At 38.6% G+C, this 25,075-nt stretch overlaps 1 protein-coding gene across 2 annotated transcripts in view; it reads right to left on the bottom strand.

Annotated features, from left to right (window-relative positions):
* Positions 1-2,143: 2,143 nt before the first annotated feature.
* The window catches only part of SAMSN1 (SAM domain, SH3 domain and nuclear localization signals 1), a 72,334-nt gene continuing 49,402 nt past the window's right edge, over positions 2,144-25,075 (bottom strand). For both annotated transcript variants that reach the window (XM_014938294.1, XM_014938296.1), the window contains 7 exons: positions 19,808-19,879; positions 19,072-19,227; positions 16,925-17,045; positions 15,347-15,498; positions 12,999-13,205; positions 11,823-11,973; positions 2,144-3,355 (listed from right to left, as the gene is read on the bottom strand). In XM_014938294.1, coding sequence (XP_014793780.1) covers positions 3,150-3,355; positions 11,823-11,973; positions 12,999-13,205; positions 15,347-15,498; positions 16,925-17,045; positions 19,072-19,227; positions 19,808-19,879 — 1,065 coding nt within the window. In that variant the 3' untranslated portion in view covers positions 2,144-3,149. The remainder of the gene's footprint in view (positions 3,356-11,822; positions 11,974-12,998; positions 13,206-15,346; positions 15,499-16,924; positions 17,046-19,071; positions 19,228-19,807; positions 19,880-25,075) is intronic.

The following is a 25,075-nucleotide window of genomic DNA, read 5'->3' as shown; positions in this document are numbered from 1 at the left end:
ACGGCAGTGAGACGGGGCTGAGCGTGAGGCAACACTGCCAAAAGGGGTGTTAACTTTGACCAGAGGTGGCTCTTCCCTGGGGGCGAGGATGCCCACCACCACCTGAATGTTTTCTGTGGGTCACCTAAGTTCTTTCTGGGTTACTGGCTTTCTGCGGCAGGCCAGCGGCAGCGCGTGGAGCCAGCAGCCAGCCCAGCCCCACAGCTCTGGGGGGAAGTCTGCTGCACCTGCACCGTGGCCTCTGCGGCAAGGGAAATACCCACCGGCTAGGGCTAGCTTCGTTAGCGTCAGCTCTATGACTGCTGGCTGGTTTTGCATCTTTTTGTATGCTTGGTAACTGCAGGGAGCAGTGGACTCCCAGTTATCTCTAACTAAGAGACTTACAAACCTTATAGTCCTCCTAAACTGTAGAGGAAGGTTAGTAAAAATGAAAAGGGACATGACACCATTGAGCAAGTGACGGAGAGCAACAAAATCTCTGCTGCTTGCTTCTCTTCCCTGTCTCTGGGACATTTTAAAGATTCCTCAAAAGTAGCTCAGTTCTCCACCAGACTTTCTCCAACAATTGCTTGAATTATCTTTTATTCGGATTATCCAGCACTAGAGCTGGTCAGAGGACTCTTTTTGCTATTACAAACAGTTTAGACCATGATCAGTGTGATTAACAAGACCACTGAGAGATGAAAGAAGGTTGGGTATGCTGCTTGTAGGAAACAAGCGATTTTTTTCTTTGTGGTATGAAATTTCCTCATTTGCCTTTTCTCAGAATAGCTTGAGAGAACAGAAATTTCTCAGTTTGAGATCTAATCTGCTCTGCCTTTGCAGGAAGTTACAAATGTCTTCAAAAAGCTTTCGGTTAACACATTTTTCTGAACAAGCCCTTTGGACAAAATCTTACCGATTATAAACAGGAGTAGTTAACCACAGCTCAAGCCCATAGTTACAACTAGTTAACTTACACATTTATCTTCTTGGCATCAACCTAAATTACTCAGGATTCGATTTCTGTAAAATAATAGCAGCTGTTGGGTGATCTGCTTTGTTGAAAGCCTTGCCTGCATCACTCTAACTACTTAGTGAGACCTATTTTCATTTGCAAACCTATGCAAATAAACATTTCTCAGAGTATTTGTATCACAGTACATCTCTGGTCTCTGTGGTTGTTAGTCCTTGACCCAGCTAATTGAGCTGTTTCTTGACAGTCATAATCATATTTAAACTAACCTCAACATTTTTTTACGGGTTCAGCAATTTCACAGATGTCTAGATAGAACCAACATGAAGACTAAACGCATCTGCCACAAAAGCCAAAACATAGGTCCGTCTTAGAGGAATTCAAGCTGACTTTAGTCCTTTAAAATGAGGAGATGATAGAAGCTAATCAAACTACACTATTTCAGAAAAAGTTATTAAAATCATATTAAATCAGTACTGTGTGTCATGGCACACTACTGGTTAGAAAACATTAAAACACCAATAAAGCTGCTTGATACAAGCTCTCATGTACTTCATCCCTTCAAGGGATTCTGCATCCCCAGCATGCCTGGCAATACAGGATCATTGCTGCTAAACAATGGCGATTGTTGCCAGCATAAAAGGCAAGTTAAAACCAGAAACAAATCTTCGCATCTCTCATTCTTGTTTATTTTTCTAGACAGGCTTTATTTTTTCCAAATCTTTGAAATCTAGTTAATGCCATTTTCTAAAACTGCCCTTTTTATGCTACCACCTTCAAAGCAGATCTGTGTATTAGGAGTCTGACAGCACTAGCCATTTGAGAAACCATGAAAACTACAGAAAGCATTTCCACTAGAAAAAAAAAAAAAAAAAGAGAAAAGGTTTCCATTTATTTATAGCTTCTTCAGAAATTCTCTTTTTGGGGTGGAACTTTCCGAGCTTCATCTCTTCAGAAGGTGATTTTCTTTTAAACTGTCAGCAATATGTGGAAACTTTTTAACATAAATGCAAAATGCCTTAAATTATGAAAATTGTGTGACTAATTGGTGAGCAAAAAGTTTCTCTGTTGATTTGATACACAGATTATTATGCATGATAAAAATGCTCAGTGGAGTTGCCATTTACTGTGTTAGTCGTACAACAGAGCAGTTTTTGAAATGTAACGACCACATTAAAAATCAAGTAGTTTTTAAAGGGCTCAAACACATGATTCTGTTTATTTTTGAAGGAAGTACTCTAAAAAAAGACACACAGTTAAAATGTGTATTCCAGTGCAAAATATACTGGAAATGACAATAAAATCTCATAGGAAAGACAACAGTGCACAATATTATCTTCCAAATTTCATATATAAACGAATACTCTATTAACAAACTTCACACCACGCACAAAAGGCAAGAGCTTCACAAAAATAATCATAAAAGCATAGCATTGATACTGATTTTTTTGGCTCCAAGCTTGGATTCTCTGTATAATGGTTGGGAAGAATGAGAGCAGGTGTGAAAATAACAATAAAGAAATTGCCATTCAGATGTCTATGTTCTCTAAAAGATAATGAATACAAAGAGCTCGATTCAGATTCACACTACAGTTCTTTCGTACTTCTAGGATAAAGTGTAGGAGATGAGAGTCTACGTTAGAACCCATTTTGGAGAAGAAGGGTATCAAATAGCTTTAATATTAATGAGAATTAGCGTGATACTTTTCAAAATAGGATGTGAATGTATCCACCTTTTTATTATGATGATATATCAGTGAAAATACGTTCTGTACAAATATCAGCAAAACACAACTAAAAACATAGACAGTGTCATTAATCTGTACCTTTTTAAAATAAATCTGTACAATATTTACATGTTGGACAGTTCCAGAAATGATTATGATTATCTACCACTACCTAAAACAATTCTCTATTATTACAGAAAATGCATTTGCTGTACAAATATTTATAAATACATATATAAAAACTTTTTCAGTGAAATGTCTGTGGTTTCATTGAAAAGAAAACTGTGAGATATTATTAGCTAACATTTAGTTACCAAGTGTTCACATATTAAACAGTCTAGAGCATTGTACATCAGACAGAAGTAGATTTTCGGTGTTGAGGATGTTTTGTGTTCTGCTTCTGTGCCATTATACTGGCAAATCTGATTGTCTTTTCTGAAAATCTGCAGAAAAGCAGCAGGGTTGAATCAGTTTGACTCGGTGATTGTTATTGACTGGACCATGTCAGACAGGGTTTCTGGGTCTACTTCTTCTTTACCATTATCTGAATTTTCTGATGAGATGTAACAGCCAGAATCTCTTGGGCAGTCATTTAACTGTGATTTGTCAAAACCATGGTGAGGGCTTAAGCTCCGCATCTCCTCACCACCCTCACTTTTCTGCTGTTGTTCAACTAGAAAGGACAGAAAAAGACAGAGAAAAATTGTCAAAATAAGTATCCTGAGAAATAGTTTGAGATAGAAACATGACTGATCTTGAAGAACTGTAGAAACAGAGTTGGTATATACACACGACGAGATCAGTATCTTTTGTCCATCAGAAGCAGAAACCTCAGCATCCAAGAACTAAAAATACAATTATATGAATATAACAACATCTAAGTTAACATTGAGGTTGGCTGTGATCCTGCAGTATGCTTCTCAGAGGTGACTGCTGGAGACTTTGGTCTCATCCTTCAGATTGATGTCCTTTAGGCTGTCCATAGGTGCAACAGTCACCACACGTGGTCACCATGTTCCACAGTAGATGTGGCAGCTTTTCCCCTCCCACACTCATGTATTCCAGAGCTTGCTTATGTAATTAATCATGTAGCCTTGTTTGTGACACATTGTGTTATAGAAGAAGTTGTGTCTTTTGAATGCACCATTTTACCTACTCTGTGGACTGTGTAGTGAGATATAATGTGCTGGTCTTCAGAAGTGCTCGGTTTTCTAAAGCACTGGACTTTTCAGTGGGAGTGGGTGGCTGATGGAAGCTTCCTAACCTTACCTTGATATCCAAAATGTTATTTTCCAAACCACAAAGGCCCCAGAAAAAGCTAAGATGCCTAACTCCTGCTGCATGGTTTTTGAAAACTGCTCCAAAACTAAGTAGAAGCAAATTATCTTGTAAATAGCTTGACCTTGTTTAGCTGCTGTATTCAAACTCAAAAATCTGCAACTCGGGGAGAGTATTGACAGACCTCTCAAAAAAGCTCAACAATCTCATGCTGTGCAGACAGGATGTACCTGTGTATCATGGATCTAATATAGCCTGTGGTTAAAGTTCATGTTTTCTGGCTGTGAAATACATGATGCTTACACAGAGTAAATTTCTTCAGAAAACAATCTGTAAAACATAAAATCTTCCCGTTTCATACTTTTCTTTATCACCCTCCATATTATTTTAATTCAAACTGTGGATTGATTTCCAAACAAAGTATAAACCTCACAGGAAACAGATGGGTTTACCCTAGATGTTAGCCCTTCAGAAAAATAGTACCTTTTTGCTTTTGCAAAGAAAGTTCCCTTACTTCACTTGACTTGTTACTCAATGGTTAAATAGTTAGCTTCAAATCTTTAGTCAGATTTCAGCTGTCTCAATTCAAGTACAGGCAGAATTGAAGTCCTGGTTCATGAAGAATTTTATTCTTCATCAAAATCTTAATCTAGTTTAGCTCCAGGGTAGAATACCAGAATTGTAAAATTTTCTCAAGGAAAATTCATACTAACATTTATTTCAGTTGTTGGTAATGATAAACTTTGGCAACATGGGAAAGATTTACAATTTGGATTATTATTTCTTTTAAAATCTTGTGTTGTATTGTATCACAAAGAATAAATTGGAAATTAAAAATTGAAAAGTTTCAATCTGAAAATATTGAAATGGAACAGCAGGAGGGTATGGACCTGTCTTCATTGGGCAAGATTTCAATTAGCTCATTTCACAAAACATTTTAATGTATTGAGAAACATTTCTTGGTCCTGGTAGAAGTCTTGTCAATTATTTTTGTCTGATTAATTTGGTTTAATATTTTCTAACTTTCAGTTGCCTAATTAAGTTAATAAACTAATATGATTTTGAAGAAAAGAATCCAACATCTCAACTTAGTCATTTTTGCATGAATAAGTTATAGGCATAAGCTTATGTTAAAACTAATTAAAAAAAAGATTTTTTTACTTTAAATTTACTTTAAATGCTCTCCAAGGAATAGAAGTCCTACCTTGTTCCCAAATAAATTTAATGGTTAATTGCACTTGTGTGAAAGAGTACACCTTTCATCAGATTTAATTGATAACTGTAACTGTTTGATCTCCTTCTCACCTTACAGAACATAGTTTCTCATGTCAAATGTTATCTCTCTTTGCAAGGAAAATATTTGATCACGTAGGGTCCAATTGATTTCTGATTTAAGTCAGGAAGGAATTACAAAAGGCATTACACCAGTGAAGGTATTACTGCTGCTATTAGTAGCAACAGAAGTAGTTTAACACAAATAACAGCAGATGCCCCAGTAAAGCCTTGTCTAAACTGTGTCATTAACTCCTCACACCCATCCCACCAGGGCCAGGACGACCCGGGTCTTGGTGGCTGTGGGCTGACAGCTGGGTGAAGTCCTCCTGCATGGCAGCGGGTAGGACTCCCCTGCCCTCCCCTGTAATCCCCTCATCAGCCTAATGCTGCTTGCTGGTACTTTTATCAGCTTCTGTAGCATCGTCTGCTGCCCTGGCAAGCAGTGACCTAGAAAGTGTTAATCCTGTTTACATTTTCAAGGTCAAAGAGGAACCTCCATCCACTTTGCTTGTTTTACAATGGAAAGAAGACCAAGTAACTAGTGGATTAAAAACAAAATACAGTTTCAGTCAGTTTATTAGTGCTCTGTAACTAGTTGTGATAGTCTGAGTAGTTCCTATGTGAAAAACAGATCCTAAATTCTTTTGTAGAGATGTCTTTCAGACAAAAAGACACAGACAAGCCTGGAACTAAGATTTTTTTAAAATCTGAACTTAGATCAGTTAGGGGAATAAGATATTTCTATTTAGAAAACATACAGAAATGTAAAAATTCTGTCTCCTCCCATAACAATAGAAGAATTTTTTATGTTAAAAACTGAAAAACACGTTCAGGTGTTTGGGACAGTGAAAATATTATAAGTTCTATTTTTTATTCTAAGCAGAGAAAGTTGAAGAAAACTCCCCTATATTTAAGAAGAAAAGACCGAAAGCAAACTTTGGCACTTTTTTTTTTTTTTAAAGCAGCCTTAAATATTATGCAATAATTACTAAACCACTTGCACAGGATACTGAGTATTATAAATATATGTAGCATACAACTTTAGATGTTGCTTCACCAGAAAAGAAACTGTGCTTTTGACTGCTACATTCAGTTTTACTTAATTCCTTCCTGTAACACGTATATGCTCAAGGTTCACGTTAGTAGAGGTTTGTTTACTGACAATCTTTTGGACATCAGAAGAAAGATACAATGCACAGGAAACAGCAATTGATAAAATTAAACTTCTGTTAGATGTTGTAGAATCATCAGAAATAACTATCTTATCAACAAATGGAAGTCCTATCATTTTTCTATAGTAAAGCAGTTTCATATAAGATAAATAGCTTTCAGTCGCTGTTGTCTATGATATGGCCAGAAGAGTCCAAGATATGCATCATCCTGACATATATATTCTAATACTACTTTAGATGGCAGGATTATATTCAGACTTCTGAAAAAACATGTGAGGCCTTTACCCTTGGTAACAGATGTGTGAGGCATAGTTATCTTCCTTGCTATTTAGATTTTTGAAATGAGTATTTGCTGTTCTATGACATAGATGTGCATGACATGCAGGGATAGATCTCTTTTTTTTCCTTCACCAGGATTTTTCCATTTATTAATGAGTTTAAAACCCTGATTAGGAAGGCACTTTAAGCTTAGGTTTAAGGCAATTCGGCTCAAGATTGTACTGAGGTCACCCTGATTCCCATACGGTTATGTCAGTTTAAACCAGATGAACGTCAGGAGGCTTGGATTTTGTCTTGGGAAAAAAAGGAAGGTCACCCAGAAGCAAGCCATACTTCATGAGTGTGGCACCTGAGAGTTTGCCTTCGTGAGTTCTGCCTAGAAGAACTGGGCTAGGAGCACAGTGCTTTAGGCTGAGTCACTGAGTGTGGTACATATGAAGGCCCTGTATGAACCTGTAGTGTCTGTACCAGTTAGACCACCTCATTGTTAAAACGAAATGAAAACTCATAAAGCATCAAACTCAGAAAGGATCATTTTGAAGCAGTAAATGGCAATACTTCTTGAACAAGAAGCAGAGAAACCTGGAGTGGGTCTGTATATGCATGCAATACTTTGGGGACTCAAAGGAATAAACCTTGTGGAGGTATTTACAAATATGCAACTTTAAAAAATTGCACTCACTGAAGTTAGTGGCATAGATTTTCAGGGAGGGATACTGAACCGATGTGAGGAGAGTATATGGTGAAAAGAGAAACAAAAAGGTTCTTTTTTTCTCTAAAATCTGGAAGCAAACAGATGTGCCTGAAAAAAAGGTGAAAAATACTAATATGCATGCAAGGATGAGCTTCCTTGGGAAATCTGGAAATATGTCCAGGTCAATGAGTTGCACCACAGTACAGAAGGGGAGATTGTCTTTGAGCACTATTTGACCTTGACATGATATTGTGTAATCCCATGTACTTAAAGGAACTGCCCAGTTTAAAATGGTACTCTTGATGCTAGGTCATCACATCAGGAATGCAACTGAGAACTGAAAGCTGTGTCCTCAGCAATCTACTATCTTGCTCTCCAAGTACAATAAATTAGGAACAAACCTTATCTGGCACTGGAAGTGGGATTTTGAGTATGATCTGAAACTTAAAAAGTAAACTAAGGAAGTGGGTTTGGAGAGATAAGCTTGACATATTATCCCCCGAATTGCACATATGCACCCTTTTTCTTTTCCATAAAATGAACTGTATGCGGAATAATGTAACCCACTGGACTTCAGGAATTAACCTCTTGATTTACATCATCTTAGTGAGAAGAGAATCAAGGCTGTTTTGCACACACAAAAACCTGTGTCCTGGGAAGCAGTCAAGAAAAAAGTTCCAAACTTCTTTTATTACGTTAGTCATTAACTATCCAACAACTGCTTCACTTTAAAAATAGCATCCTACAAAAGCACAGACATCCATCTCCTGTCTAGAAGCCATCTGGGAGAAGAATGGAGAGCTATTAAGAAATACTTGATGAAAAAGACCTTTTTTCTCCTCCCCAGCCATGAATTCATGGAAACGATTCATTTTGTCCCAAATATATAGGTCTGATCAACTTCCTAAAAATCTAAAAAGAGATCTGCAGGGAAAGAAGGTCATGAGCAGCTCACAAGACCTTGCAGTTCTAGGATAGCCTTGCTACCCGAAGTACTTGAAGACAGTGAATTTGGGCCTGGACTTCCAGGAAAGGTGGAAAGAAGACAGTGCAGTGCCAGGAAGCAAAATCTGCTTAAAATCCACTATGTGGTAGCATTTGCTAAATAAAACTTATGTTTTAATTCCTGGTATGAGATAAGCAAAGTTTATCCATTCAAATTCATTCATGTCTAAGTCAAATGTTAAATGAAAATATTTTCACTGCCAGAAATCCTACATTTTGGATGGCTTTAAGGAGCATATAATGCAGAAACTATTGCTGCAGGTCTTTTGGTTAGAAAACTCAATAACTGTTTATTCTGCAACATGAATTATATAGTCAGAAGTACGTGGCATGAAGAAATCACTTAGTATAACATACAATATATGTCAAGAAAAAGCCAAGGAAAGAAAAAGAAATTAAAAGCCCTGTAAAAACATCTGGACATTTCACAGTACCAGATATCGCATTACAGAAATATTAAATCTTGTTTTACTACTTTTATAGTAGACTCTAGTAAAATGAGGCTAAGTTCTAGCACGCTTGGCTGTTCTGAGTAATAGCAGAGTCACAGAAACTCAGAAACCCTGGCATTTCAACTCTGGACCATAACTGAGACTCCATCCATTAATCAAACACATGCTTCATGGAAGCACAAATGTAATGTAAAGACATGGAAATCTTCCAAGCTCTATGAGAAAGGCAGGCTTAGAACAGTAAATATGGTCTATGACCTTAATATATTTTTTCACAAAGCTTATAAAAACTGTGAACTTTTACCTGGAAGATTGCTGAACTTATATCTAGAATAGTCTTGGCCAGTAAACAGATTACCTTGTACTTGTGGGTAATTATGCTGCTCACTTTTTAGTCTCTAGTATCTTCCTTTTCAGAGCAAGTTGTTAAATTCTGTTCTGTCACTACCAGTCACGTGTCAGATGATATGAACCTCTGGCAACCAGATAAGGCAAGGATTTGATTCATGGTTCAGTCCTCATTCAATACAGTATCCCAAACCAGGAAAATTATTTATGTGTGGCTTACCTTAAAATATACATGAATCTTATGAAACTCAATTAGACTTAAATGAACGCTTATAGCTGGTATGGTATATAATGATGTCTTGGTTCTGGTCCCTGTAAGTATTCATAAATTCTGGGAATATTATTTTATTCAATACGAATAAATACCTATCTAAAGTGGATGGGAAGCAAATATTAATTTCAACTCTTGATCTGAGACTACAGCGTCATTATCGATTTTGAAGCATGGGCCACTTCATAAGATTTAATGTTATTATTTCCAGAACCATTACAAGAATTTAAACTATTAAACTACACACAGGTAACATCAGGGCCACTGTTTTGCCTGGAGAAGTGACTTAATCCTATGCTGCCAATTAGGAAGAACCCTATTTGAATAATTAAAGTAAATTTATTAATTTTCATTGTATGGCATAGGTGAGGACCTTCTTAAATTTGGTCCTTGCACAGGTGTATGCAGAATATTAAATGTTAAGACACCTTCAGAAAAAGAAAACCTTGGTGTCATCTTCTAAAAAGGTTAAGTGTCTAAGGCTGCTTACTATGCTTTTATTATATGAGGAACATAAATAGTAAACCATATCCTCACTGTTCTAGAATAGTTTGACATTCGTGTGGTCTGTTAAAAACCATATGTTTTGGTTTTGTTTCTCATACTGATGCAAAACTCTGCAAAATTACCATCTAACATTTTTCATTATTTTTTTTTGGTGTTAAATATTGATACAGAAAAACATACACAATAAAAGGCTCAGAAGGTGCAACAAGGTTATCAAGAAGTTCATGTAAGTATACGTTATCCTCAGTTTAAAGGCAAACTAGGAAGATGAATGTTTTTTCAGATTATTTCCAGCTAGATCCCTGCAATACGATTCTTGGAAAACATAACCCTTTTTTTCCTGGATTGACTCTTTCAATCACTTCTTCTTCATAGGCAGCCTTTCAATAGTCCTTTTGTAGCCTGTCATCTCACAAAGCTATAGACCAGAAAGAAGTAGTGATCCTGGTGGGCAAAGAAAACCCTTTAAATGTCTCACCAACATGTTTGCATGAATCTTACCTTTCCCTGGACACTGACTAAGAACAGCAAAGACTGCATGTACAAATATGGTCCCAAAAAAGCCCAAACAAATAGTCAAAAAAATAGGTCAGCAAAGGTACGAAGAGGGAGATTAAAGAGCATCTGCAGGGAAAGCTGAATGGAGGAGGCAGCAAAAGGCATTCTTAAAAACCCAGAGAGATTTATGTATTGATGCACATAAGGTATACATGTACATGCAGGTATATGTATGTGCTGAGTGAGAAATGGAAACCAACCTATCTATTGAGGACAGAAAAAGTGGACAGCTGACAAGAACTGATATGAAAATATCCCAGGAAGTCATTGCTTTTCCAGGTCTCCTTTTCTTTCTTTCAGATGCTTCTCAGTTGTGAGTGCACCTCTGATGAAAAGACTGCTCAGGATAGATGGGGAGTACACACAAATATTAATGAAGAGAAAAACATCTCCTGTTTTGGCTAATTAAGTGTCTAATTAAGTAGATGCTTAGCTGAAGTTTCCAGGAACTTGACATAAATTATTTAAAATTAGAAGTCAGGCTAGAACTATCGTGAAAATATCATTAGAACAGTATTTTCTGTTCTGTATCCTGGTTTTTCACTCCCAGTGAAAAGAAGAAGTGAAGAAAACATAATAGTGAGCAATAGCTGTACATATATACACATCATATGATCAGCTTTCAGAAGCTCACTGGAAGCAAGTGTGAGATTCATTTTGAGAGAAGAAAGCAAATCAGCTATTAGATTTTTGTTGGTTGGTTTTGGGCAGGTTTTTTGTGGGTTTGTTTGTTTGGTTGGTTTGTTTTGTTTGTTTTTGTTTTTTAACAAAATCTTCCTACAAATGAAACTGATTTGGTTAAGGATTTAAGTGTGGGATTAAGTGAGTGAAGGAAAAACTGTATTCTTCTGCAGAACATCTTTTTTAAAAATAGAGAAAATTCCTTAGCAATTTGAAATAAGCTCTATTTTGGTTAAGATACTACTGCAGAATTTGGGAGATTCTATTTTCTGCTCTTGCACAGACCTTGTGACTTTTAGGAAGTCACTTACCCTCTCTGGGGGTTGGTTCCCCAACCATAAACAGAGTTAATCTTAAGCAATAGTTGTTACAAATCTCTAGGTTAGGACCAGTAATGGGAAAATTTAAATCATTCATGTGTTACTAGTATAGTAATCATGTACATATCTAGAGGAATTGTACGGTTTGCTGTCTGAACAAATAAGAAAACCATCTGACTCCATGTTTCATATTTAATAGAAAAAGTGATTTAATAGATTAGTGGGAGAATGACTATTTCTTTAAATGTGTTTCTTCAATTAAAACTTGCACATGACTCTTAATGAAGCTTAAACACTTACTTTCATAATCCTGTAAGTTTTCAATTGCTGATAACAATCTTGCCCTGTCTTCTGGGTTTGAAATATTTAATTCAATCAGGTGGCTCTCCTGTAGATCCTTTAAGTCCTCTAGAGTTTCATAGCCATTTAACAAGAGGGTTGAGGCATATTCCTACAAAAAGAAACAAGAAAATCCTCTCATGTAAACAAGCATTATGTTTAAAAGAGGAATAGGCACAATTTCTCTCATACTTTTTTGTCAGGTTGAAATGGACTCCATGCTCCAAGTCTGATCAACCTGCCTTTGGCATCAAACCACAGTTGGAGAGCAAGAGAGGACAGAGGCAGAGATGTCTTGGGGTTCTCTTGACTGTCCCGGTACCTGTGGCTGAGTTGTCTAACAAAGTACAGCAGCAAATTGGACCAGGACAGAACTCTGCCAGGAATGAATGAATCTGCGGAGCTTCCAGACTTTTGTGGGTCACCCCATAGAGTAACTCCCATGCTGGGTCCAGGAGGGCTTCTGAGGTAGGGTATGCTCTGCCTGTACTCAGAAGGAGTCCTTGAATATTGGAGAGTGAGAAGCTGGGGGAGCCCTCAACTGTGCTGTGTCACACACGGTCCCCCCTGAGCTGTGTGTTGACACTGTATGAAAACCTGTGTGTACTCCAGGGAGAGGAGTGTTTGCATCAGCACAAAAGCAATAACTGTTATTAAAAATGTGGCCTGTAAATCATGACCTAATTATGCTTTGACACTCAGTGAAGAACTAGGGTTGCACAGAGGGAGAGAGGAAAAATATGAGCGTAGTGCAAAACAACTACTGCTCCCTAAAGATCACAAGAAATTAAAACCCCAAATTTTAAATGTTTTCACTGAGGTCAGACTGCAGTCCTGTCCCTGAGGTGTCCACAGTCACACACCTCCTACTCTTAGGCACACAATCGCAGTCAGGTTACGGTGGCTTGACAGGTCACCATCGTGCCTCTTTGCATAGAGTTTCTTAGCCTAACCAAATGATGTGGTAAAACGCAGCTCTATAAACCACTCACATCAGATAAAAGACAGACACGAAGTTTCTTTGCTGACTTCAACACTGCTGAAATCTGCCTTTCTGCGTCTGCCTGTAAATTACATCAAAACCTGGGCGCACAGAAATGAAAATTCAAAATACAGCTGGGAAATGCATTGGCTGACCTGCAGGTGGACACAATCCAGGAGCTCTTGCAATGTTTTAGGCTTGGTCCTTTTGCTTCCTCTGTGTGGCTTTATCTTTCTGGGTGCAGCTTCCTCTTCCAAGATAATATCCACGTAAATGAACTTGAAGTTTCCTACTTTGTTGTTCAACATGCCTGTCCATATGCCCATGGGGGTTTTACAGATGATATCTATAATGTCTCCTTTCTAGAACAATAAAAAAACAAGGACACCACTGCTTACACATCTGATTTGTATATGTAGCTTTTCCTCTATGGAACAAAACCAACATAAGCAACACTTTTCACCTTTTTTGTGATCTCCTTGGTCCCTGAAAGGGGATAGGGTTGCATCAGCAATCAACTTTTGCCATGAATAGTGGGCATAGCTTTGGCAAAAAGCAAAGGAACACTGTGAGGTTATTTTCCAAATATGTGCCAAACTATTTACACAGTAATCTTATTATCCAGCGTCTCAAGGATCTTCAAAATCTGATTGCTGACCTATGTGAAAGGTGGACTCTTCCCCATTTTAGAGTAAAGAACACTGCCTACATTTCTCAAAGGCGATAAAGAACATCTAACTCCCTTCATATCTTCCTGTCAGTCCTTCCCAAAGGACTGACAGATTTTCCCACTATTATTAACACAACTGACTGAGAAAATATTGGAAGGTGCCTTAGCAAGCAGACCTAAAGGCTTCAGCTCTCCACACTTGTGTATGCAATTGCAACTGTGAGTGCAAAAAAGAATGACAACACAGCAACTTCAAGAGACGCTTTTTGGCAAAGGTGTTCACAGCCACACTGTGGGAACCAGGGTCTCAGCTCAGCAAAACAGTCACTCTGAGTAATTCTCGTAGTCCTTGTAAGTCACACGACTTGCTCCCATGACCTCAAAATTGACTCCTGTCTTCTGGGCAGGTCCCCCAGAACTTACAAACATGTTGAAAGTCTTTAAAGTGTTGTCCAGTAAGTCCCTGTGTACAGGCTTCATTTGACATTCTGTTACAAACTTAAAAATCAAACTCATTTTGTTAAAATATCTGTTAACAAGTCCAAGAATTTCAAATCTTTTCTGGTCTGGTCAAGAAACTGGAAGTAAGTAAAGCAGTCACCCTAGTTTTGGTACAAACCCAAGTATGAAATCCCCTGTGTTCCAGTGACCTGGTTTTGTTAGCATATGGAGCTCAGAGCTATAAGCATGTTTGAAATAGAAACTAAACAAACACTTGTTTAAAGGTCTATAAGCACACATATTATTTTACACACTCGGGGAGGCTCAGGAACTTCAGATGTGGATGCAGATCAGGATTAGGCAGTGGCTCTAAGCCAAGCTGCAGACACACTTTGAATTCAGATTCAGGGTACTGAAATTTTGTGAGATAAGTTTAGGGGATTTCAACCCCAAATATTAGTTTGTGATTCTAAAATACACCAGCCAGTGACAAAAAAAGGAAGCTATTTGAGCCAGCAGACATTTGCCACTTCCTCACCAGCTAAACAGAAATAAATGCCCTAGGTATAGGTGGAAGTGGAGGGCAAGGAGCAAAGACTGCAAGTGCTGGCAGAGCAACGGCTGGAGTACATATAGGCCAGAGAGGAGGAGGGGGAGACTGCAGCAAGACACAGATGAGGATTTTGACAAGAAGAAGAGGCTGTGAAGGAAAAGAAAAGATGCTGAAGTGTGAATATAATCTGGATATGAAAGTGTTTACAACGAAGGAGAAGAAACATACAAGAGTAGTCTGAAGGATGATATTGAATGTAATCTGTGTGTGGAAGGAGAAGAAAAGAGCTGGGCTTTTTTAGCAATGTTAACTGGGTCCATCTCTGGAGCTCCTTTTTCTCACTTAGACAGCCTGGACACCCCTGCCATGTTGTCAGGGCCAGAGATTCATGGTTCAGAGATATGCTTAAAGGAAGGCTTAATGGAAACATGAACTGTTTCATTAAAGACAGTGGGTGCCACTGAGCTTATGATATATCCTAGTTGTGACTGAAAAAGCTGGGGAGGCAAGTTCACATCCCATGAGACTCAAGTTTTTCTTACTCCAGACCTAGTACATGGGAAGTAAAACGTATTTTACTGAGGAAAGCTGTGGTATCCAGTTAGATACCAAGATGAGATACCTATCTATGTCTTAAAAAGCCTTTAGCAGAAGTTGGCTTTGCAGCATTTTCTGAACTAAGTTCTTATAGAAGCATTGCAAAATGAGACTGGTCTTGCTTCCAGAGTGTTGTGTATGCTTAACAGTTAAAAATGCATTAGTAAACATATTCTTTACATGTAAGAAATGTCCCCCTGTCATTCTCACTGGAAAAGAGGAAATCCTGGTGGTTGTCGTACCTTGATTTTCAGAGAGTCAGTGTCATAAGGACTTGGTGTGAAGTCGGTGTGAACTTTGGCTCGGCCACAGAAGGGCCCACTGTAAGGGACTTCGTCATCAAACCGGAGGCTATCCCTGTTGCTTGTTCCATCTGAGCAGCTGGTCACCCCACCTTAAAGAGAGTCAAGTTGAGAGAATTCCTACACCAAATGCCCAAACATGCACTTCTGCACAGCAGCCAAGAGAGAAGCATTCAAAAGTACAGAATTAAAGAGTGTACTCTGTGTGGTTTTGACACATTCCAGGAAAAATACGTTTAATAAAAAGCATACTGTGAGAGACTGAGGAAAGTAGGTAGGAGATCTTTCATTAACATCTTCCCTACAGTAATCTTTTTCTGGTGATGATGCTAATAGACTACACATTTTGCTCACAGACTTTTTGAAATATCACCTCTGCAGATTAATAAAATGTACTCTAAAAGTGCAATTTAGGGAATTAATTCTGCTGAACTTCTCCTGTTTATTCAGAGAAATGAAAACAAGTACTGTAGAAGTTATTTTATTTCATTACAGAGCTAGCTGAAACATCAAAGGAACCTGCATTGCAGAGGGATATTTTAATCTTATCAACATTTCTGCCTGTCATTTTATCCAAGTTGAGCAATAAAATATCGGCAGAGTAATTCAAGCAAATTTGAGCAAGCTCTGCAATATCCCATCCAAATATGTTTTTAGATAAGAGCAGCAGTGTGTTGGAAGTAAACTCCCATATACAATTTTCACAAATCACATCATAGAAAATGATCATAAAAATGGTTTTGTTTGAGGTGATTGCTTAAGTGCATAGCTCCATCTCAGGGCCAGATTAACTACTAACTGCAAATGATCTGGACTGCTTCTCGACTCCCCACTTAGGGCTCACGTGGTGCCCATGGTGATGGCACAGCAACGTCACCATGGACAGCTGTGGCCGGCTGCCCAGCAAATGTCCACAGCACAGCAACAGATGGAGAGGTGGAGGCAAACTCCACTTCTCATCAGAGATTCACCTGCTCTCTGACTGAGACTACCCTGTTGGGGGGAGGGTTTTCAGTGGTTTTGTGGAGAAGCAGATCATGTCTCTCTGCATCATGACCTGAAGGCACCAGGTCAGGCCCCCATCACCCATCATCTCAGGGAGACCTTGCACTTTGTCTCCCTCGCATCTACAGGGCAATGTATGAACTCACAATTGCTACCCCCCAGAGAGGATGCTTGCGTGGCTGTACCCAGTGAATGCAGCCCTATGGGTGCCAGCATGATAGCAGTGATAAGCCCCCAAAATATTTATGGCATATATACCAGCAACATCCCCTATAATCCATGTGATTATTTTACTTCAGTTAATATTTCCACTCTTATCAACACTCAGCTTATTTTTGGTGAGAGGTATATCTACCTGAGCTGCCACCCATTTAATCAAATTACACTTTTGTCTTCCAGACTGAAGAGCTCTCTGCTATAACATTTTTGATCACCAGCTCTGATACATCAGACTTAAACAAAAACAATATTGATCGAGTGACTGAATAAGAAGTATGGATATCTGGTACTTACTAGATGAGCTCTGGCCACTATTCAGGCTGTAGAGACTTTCCATAGAGTCACTGGCTTTTAGGGAGACCTTCTCAGTGTGTGTACCACCACCAGGATCACTGTCATCTTTTCCTTCTTCATTCTTTAACACAAAAATCAGATGTTAACCACCAAGACAAATATCTATGTTTTTTTTCTTTTTTCTTTTAAATCATCATTGAAGATTAACTCATCATTACACTTGACTAAGAGCCGCTCCATGAGAGAAAGCATTTTAGAAGTTGATGCCTGGTACTAAGGATGCCCAGCACCACCCCTAAGACTTTATGATCTTAGATAAATCCCCTGCCCTACTTGGATAAATCTCCTCACTGCCCCACTCACTCCATTCCACTCCTGCTCAAGCAGCTAAAGCAATTCTCCATCTCAGAAGACTGCAATATACCACAACCACAGCATCCACAAAGGCTTGTAACGGGAAATTCACAGGAAGACAGATAACGGTGTTTTTTCTTATTGTCCCAGAGGAGGAAATATAAAGTTTAATTCTGAAAGCACATGGTGAAGTGCTAGCTGACACAGCTGTGTTTTGCACTGAATGTCTGAAAATCGTGGGCACTTGATGGCAGGCTGGCACCCCAGCAAGAACTTTCAGGAGACAGCTTGCACACATGTACGGCATCGGTGTGCTCCGTCACCATGCTCACCACATTGCCCAACCTACACATTGGCATCAAAATCCAGTGCATTTCAGAATTAACAGAGGCATGTTTCTCTCACAAAATCTAATGGTGTATGAAATTGGCCCCTTGAGTTTATAACGTTAAATCACACCTGAGGAATCACAGAGTATTCAAAAGAGTAAGCTCCATATTTCAGTCACAGATAAGTGAGGGACGACGTAACAACTAAATGAAATAATGATGAGATTTCAAAGGAAGGAATTTCTTCAGCAGCTTTCACCATGTTGTCAATGTGTGTGGTATCCTGATGCAACTGAAACATCGTGAAGTACTTAGGATGTTATGTTATATTTTGGGAAATATTAATTATTCATCAGTTGGCTGATGAAACCAAGCAAAGATGTCAGTGCATGTATGAAATAGAGACCCATACAGGTACATGTAAGGCGTAGCATTGAAGTGGAATACTATATAGTTTTAACAAGGACAGTGCTTGTTAGAGCGGTCAGCAGCATAACCCGTGGATTAATCAGTGGGCTGGCATTGATTGCCATCTTCTCCTGCAGGAATGAAGATCATGCTACATGTGTGTCCAACCAGATAATTAATTGAATTTCTGCCATGTGAATTGTTGCTGTAAATGTGCAGAAGGTAAATGCCGTAATTCTGATTTGTTTCTTATAAGAATTACAGATTACAACCTCTTGAATTTTAGCAAACAATGCAAACTAAACTAATGAAATAGGAATCCTTGTCTTTGACCTCCAAAATTTGTCTAAACGTATTCTGTGAAACACTATTTTCTACTTATGAAGTTTCTTATTTATTTTCCCTTCTTATTTGATATTGTCACATGTGTGAGATAGGATGCTTAAATATGACAAGTCCTTTTTCCTGGTGTTTTTTAAAATTTGGAACTCACTGACACAACATATTGAGAAAACAGAGTTTGCAGAGCCTGAAAACTTATATGTTTTTTATGTGTAATAAAGATAGGTTCACTAAGATTAGATACGGTAAAAGCAGATAAGGCATATGAGTTGTCATGCTCTAGGATGCTGGCTGACCTCTACAAAATTGACTTTGGAAATAATTCAGGTATTGAAAGTTAAGTTCTTCTAATGAAGCATTTTTTACAGGTTGAGTGTCAGCCTGCCAACGGGGTTTGTCTGATACTCCCTCTGGTCCACATCAGGAGATTTTTTTGGGGTGCTTATACAAATGCTCCTTGATGAAAAAGCAAAATTAAATGATGTTTTAAATATAGGATTAAATGTAGGATTAAATCCTATGTTTATCTTCAGCCCTTACCGTGTGATACTGTAGAGAAAGGGTACATATCAAAAGCTGCTTTAATTCAGTATGTGTTACCATGGTTTTATGGATTGTCATAACTGAAGACAATTAAAACATGAACAGGAAAAATACACATAAAATTTTTACTTCACACACACATCGAACATGAGATTCTTAAGCTGTATTTACCATCTCCTCAGAGAGTGCCTTGATGTACTTTTTCCCCATCTTTTTCTTCATGGTAAGGGAAATGGCTCTCATCTTCTTACCCAAACTTCCTCCATTATTTGCTGCTTTGGTTTGTACTGCTTCTCCAACGTCGCTTATAGTCTCCAGCTCAGATACCTGATTTGAAATAAAAAAGTGAGCAACAATTCACCATGAGAATGAAATTCAGTGTAGTGGAATAGGAATTACAGGAAAATATTAAGGACAGCAATGCTGTTAGAATAACAAAAGTCTGTCATAGCCATTTTCCTGGGAAATCGTGTACCTAAACAGATTTGCAGCACACTACTGTATGTATGAATGGCAGAAAGGAAATATATTTTATACTATAAAATGTTCTTTCCCATTGTTTATTGTCCTTAATCCAAATAGGAATTGAGGGGATTTTTGCAGAGGTCTTGAAAAAGAAAATGGCATATCTGTGGGTTGCATACACATGCTGGTTACTTTGGGCACACACTAACATGAAGTGCACTTCTGTCTTTTTCAAAAATTGTTTCCAATCTTCACATCAAAGTACCAAAGTTTAGGTGTCATTCTCTTGTTCATTTTGGCAAGGAATCAATCCCCCAGATAGATCCAGGTATGCAAGCAAAGTTCTCGCCCGTGTAAAATTTACACAATAGTTTCCCAATGTTTTTGCATATCTGTTGTGGGAAAGTGACCTGAAGAAAGTAAGACTTTGTGTTATACAGACCTCAGCTGAATCATCTGTCTTTGATACCGAGTGATGCCTGAAACGGTCAAAGCTTCCAAAGCTGCTTGTGCGCTGTAAAAAAACAGAGAAGACAAACTTTGACTCACTGGTGGTGTTTTGTTCCGTTATTAAGGCTTAAATACAACTGTCAAGTCACCTGTTAAAAATTCCTCCCAGATCAGTGGACCATGAACTGCTACATACAGCTGGAAACAAACTAGGAGGTGACTATAGGGGAAAAAATCATGACCGTACAGCCAGAAGCAGAAAAATGAATAAGAGAAACAATACTGCTTCAAACACTATGGATATGATTCTGAGTTCTTCTACACCAGTTTCACATTACTTATACACAGAGTTACTTCTAGGTAAGATTGCTATCTATGAGATAAGGAAAAAAGGTTCTTCCATAAATACTATACAAGCTATAGAGTCAGTGTAAACTGTGGCAATTTATACAGTTTACTTTCACAGCTGAAGACACTGTTTAAGGTTCTTTAGCAACAGGAATCAGCAAGGACCACAGAGCATTATGAATACATTTTGTCCAAAGTCCATACATTGCAGAGGGAGTAAGTAACAGAATAATTAGGCAGGCCTCGTGTTTTACTTTCCAATCCTCCAATTAAAAAAATCTTATTTTTAAGAATAAATAGGTAAAAAATTTCCCTGTGCCACAGTTTTGCTTAATGTAAGAAAGGCTGCATCACCTCAGCTGTGCATTAAGAGACCGTGAACGGATTGCTTCTACTCGCTTCTAATGTTCACCCCTTGTCATGTGGCTAAGTGACATGGGAAGGAGGGAGGTGGCACAGCAGATTTTTGCGAGAGAGGTCACACAGAAATACCAGCCAGACATACCCAGGCAGAGTGGTCTGATGCTGCATTGCTCGTGGTGGCAAACTGCATAAAATTGGCATTGAAGACAAGTCAGAAGCCCCTTTAAGTGTGGCCCTAATAACAGCCAGAATTTGGACACTTATCCACTCTACAGTGTCTAATTGTTATATATTCACTAAATCCAGAACAGCTTCTTATTTTAAAATTTTTAACTCTTCCATACTAATTGAAAGTCTTTTAATGCAGTACCAGAGTTCTTGAGTAGGGTTTACTATTAAGTACTATGCAATACCATCTCAGGATATTTCTGTGTATTCAAAATCCCCACTGGAGGAAAAAACCACTGGACTAAACAGCAAGCCACAAAAAAAAAAAAAAAAAAGGACAAATGTCCTGAATGATTTAGTAGGTGATTTCAGACTATCTGGCTACAGGTTTTCCTGTATTTATTCATCCACTTACCTTACCCTCATGATTTCAGCCAAACCAGTTCCTTACTTCATTGATTTCTTCCCCCATCCCTAGCCACAATGCCATCTTTTCATCTCCCCCCGGGTTTCTAAAGCACCCATCATGTCCCCTGCCCATGGCATCTCCAGCTATCTCCATCTCCATCCAGGGATGCCACAAGCATTAAAAGGCGTGCGAGCTCCTGGCTTTGCTCTACCATTACAGCTTTCCAATCTTCTCTGCCAGGTAAGAGTTCTCAAGAGATCGCCTCAGAGGCAATTGGGGTAGACCATCCTTTGGGCAACAAAAGAGGGGAAGAAAAGGACTGGTTTAATAGCTGATCCCATTGCCTGCCTTCGTATTGCCAATACGCTTAATGGCAGCGTGAACTTGCTTCCGTAGAAGCTGAGGAGAAATCTCTCAGTGATGGTAAGAGGAACAGAATTGCCTAAACACTGAGCGCTGCAGGGAACACCACCTTTGCTGTCCCAATCCTCCAGTTCCCCACGCCGGTGGCAGGGTTAGTAATGCTGCAGGAGTGCTGTCCTCTGGAAAACTGGAAAACCAAATACCTGTTTGATCTGAGACCGAAGTAATGATTTCAGCTTCTGGCAAATTTCTGAGTGCTGATACATCTCCATAGCTGTTCTGCCCACAGCTACCAAGCTGCTATCTGCTGCTCAGTCTCCTTACCCTCTCCTCTCCTGGCAGCGGTCAGTCCTCTGTGGGACTCATCAGTAACAGCGTCAGGCTCCTGATGCCACACAGGGTGACAAGGTGGCATCCAGGCTTCTCCACCGCGATCTTAAGGAAGGAGTTCATAAAAATGATACCTGCTACCTGGAGCACACATACCTCCCCTGGATGTTTCAGTACAGGAAGGACCTCATTTTAGTCTCTCCCTGCTCATAAATCAAAGGGTTGCTATCCATTTTAGCTCCTTTATCTCTTACATGCAGTCACTTTTAAACTAAAAAGAGTTTGTGGGTGGAGGTGGTGAGGGGAGAAGGGGAAGGGGGTGGACTATGACAAAGAAAAGCTACAGGAAACCATGTGAAAATACTTTGTCTTAAAGTCTCCATTTGAGAAGAAGAAAATCAGCATCTCCTGGAATACAACTGAAAATCAAAGCTCCTTACTATTTCATTTCTGTGTTTTCCGACACTTATTTAACCAGCTCCCCTCCTCCAAAAAAAAATTAAAAATATATGAACGTAGCAATGGGAGACTCTTGAGCACAGCCCGGTGTAAGAGGAAAGTGCACCCATATTTTGGGTCCATGTTCTAAGCACTGCAGCCTAAGAGAAAAAGAGATAGCATAATTTCTTTTCACTACATTTCTGGGCACATCTAACCTGAAAAATATTTCTAGCCAAAGGTTATCTGAAGAAGCTGACCCAGATTTGTGAATATTTTTGGACATGTAAAATGACATTTACTATCCACTGAGGGGAAAAAAAAAAGAAAAGAAAAAATCACACAGCTCTCCTCTTAATTGTTTGTAATCTCTGAGAAAATCTCTGTTGGCTAAACATTGTGGTTTATTTGTTTGTTTTTACCCTGTGAAACTGAAAAGGACAATTTGGATTGTACACTTTAATTTTATCTAAATTCCCGTAAAGAACTTTGCTATTAAGTAGATGAACAATATCCTGTGACAAGGGGTTAGCTCAATAGTATGATATAAAAACACAGCCCCAATGATTATGGTTCTATTAGACAGGATTAACACCTTTCACTGGCTTGTCAACCCAGCCAAATGTGCCCTGCAGCATGGAGCAGGAGGGATAGAAAGAGGGAGGCTGGGATTCACAGCAATATTGGGAAAGTATAAAATAGTCTCACACAGCGATCTCTAAACATACACTGACCTTTCTGTTGCATTCAATCACTTCAAGATGTCTAGTAGGAATAACTGTATATTAAAGTGCAGATGTGCTGCAAATACTTTAAAAGGAACAAGAGGAAAAACATTGTTTATAGTTGGTCTTACCTACAAACAGCTTGAGCACAGGGAAATCAGTTATTCTTTTTTGACCCTTGAAACAACCTTATATCCTACATGTGCAGAAGCCTTGGGCTATTTTGTAGTGTACTTCAATGTTGCTTCATCCCTATTAAATATTAATAAGGGTTACAGGATGATTTCCACTATTCTAGATAATGGTCTTGTTGCACTGGAGAGCACTAAATAGGGCTGCTTCAGCAATTCTCTATACTAACTTTTTCCATTAAGTAATCAATAGCTACCACCTTTTAAAAATGTATTCAACCCCATTATACTGATAACGAAAAGCAGATTTAGGAGCTCTGGGCTGCAAAGGGAACGGGACTATTACTTTCAGTAGTGTCAGTCACTACATTAGTGTCAGGGAACACCTACTTTGTGAAGATATGGACAGGTCTTATTTCCAGGTGAAGGGAAGCTTTTAAAGTAAATGCAAAGCTACTAGGAGAAAATATGCTATTGACTTTTGATACCAGGATTCAGCTTCCTGATAAAGTTAAGTGATTTTTCTGGCTGGATTCATGCAAGAGCTACCAATGGATACGTTAAACAAATAGGAATTTGCTCAGTAAAATCTAATGGACACAAGGGTAGGGGAGAAACATGTGGTTTTTCCCCACACAAGGACCAATCAAATAATTTCTACAAATCAATGCATTAATTTTCATCCCTTCCCCTTAGTTATACCAAATTAGCATAACAGAAAATATCAAAGATATTTTTCAGCATTTTAAATCCTTCTTCCATTTTTTTCTGTATCTTCAATTCCCTTAAATCCAGGAACTTTAAATAATAATTTTAAAGGCGTAAGTGCTATGTAATTGCTGTTTATTTTAATTTGGACAGTCTGCAGTTGGTGATCTGTTTTGTCTGTAAATATCATTTTCCCCCCAAAATAGTATGGTATACAAATAGAAAAGCAACAAGAAGAGAATCTGCAATCCGTATCTTTCTGTTATAAAACATCCTTCCCTTGTAGGGCATGTCATAGGAAAAGTCAGTTAGTTCTTATGATAAACTAGTCAGAGCTTCTTCGTGTCTAAAGACAACCTTTGAGCCAGAACTGACGGCAGTTATCTTGCTAAATAATCATTACGGGTGATATTATCTCATATTTTCCTTTGGACAATTCACACTGCTGAGAGATCTGGTTCCCCGCTGTGAGAAATTCTGGCCCATTATGTTTTGCTTCGAGTCCTATTCAAAATAGCTTTTAAGTCCAGCATGACGCAACGGCTTTGTGCTGACCCTCTCACACAAGTACATCTCTCCAAATTCCTCTGTGCATTTTCATTTTTAGCTTCCATTCATCCTTAGACTACCCAGACCATGTAAGCTGTATAGGGGCAAATGCAGTCCCCGAAAGTAACAAAAAAGGAGCTCAGCGTGTTGCCCAATTTCCTCGCTTGCCACAGACACTTGTATTCTTCCCTCGCTGCCTGGAAGAAGCCACAGCAGCTCCCAAGAGGACAGTCTGTGCTTGCTGCTTTGATCCATGTAGATAAGTGGAGCCCAAGATTTGATTCATTTCTTCTGTTCTCTGATGCTCCTAGTCCTTTCAGAGGGAGGAGACTACTCTGAGAATGAAATTAAGAGTTACCAAAGTAGGGATGAATATTGCCACCCTACTAGCTTATCTTCATGCATAGATAATCAAAGAAATGGTCTCCTACTTTCCCAGAAGACAAGGTAGCAATTTTTAGCTTTTTGGATGCTTAGTGAAAAAAAAAACAACAAAACAAACCACCAACAAAAAACGGATGCTTAGTGAAAAAAAAAACAACAAAACGAACCACCAACAAAAAAACCCTCACTTCTGTATAAAGAATGAGAATTTGTTTATAAGATTCAGTAACTCACCAAAGAAGACAACGTGACCTCCCTAGCTCAGGGTATTTTTCCTATTTACACATTAGTTACACATATAGAACTTCTGACCACTAACAAAGCTATTAATATAACTTTATAGC

The sequence above is a fragment of the Calidris pugnax genome, unplaced genomic scaffold (genome assembly GCF_001431845.1).
Source record: "Calidris pugnax isolate Ruff unplaced genomic scaffold, ASM143184v1 scaffold25, whole genome shotgun sequence".
Lineage (NCBI taxonomy): Eukaryota > Metazoa > Chordata > Aves > Charadriiformes > Scolopacidae > Calidris > Calidris pugnax.
The sequence above is the reverse complement of the archived record's forward strand: the minus strand, read 5'-3'. Positions and strand labels throughout refer to the sequence as shown.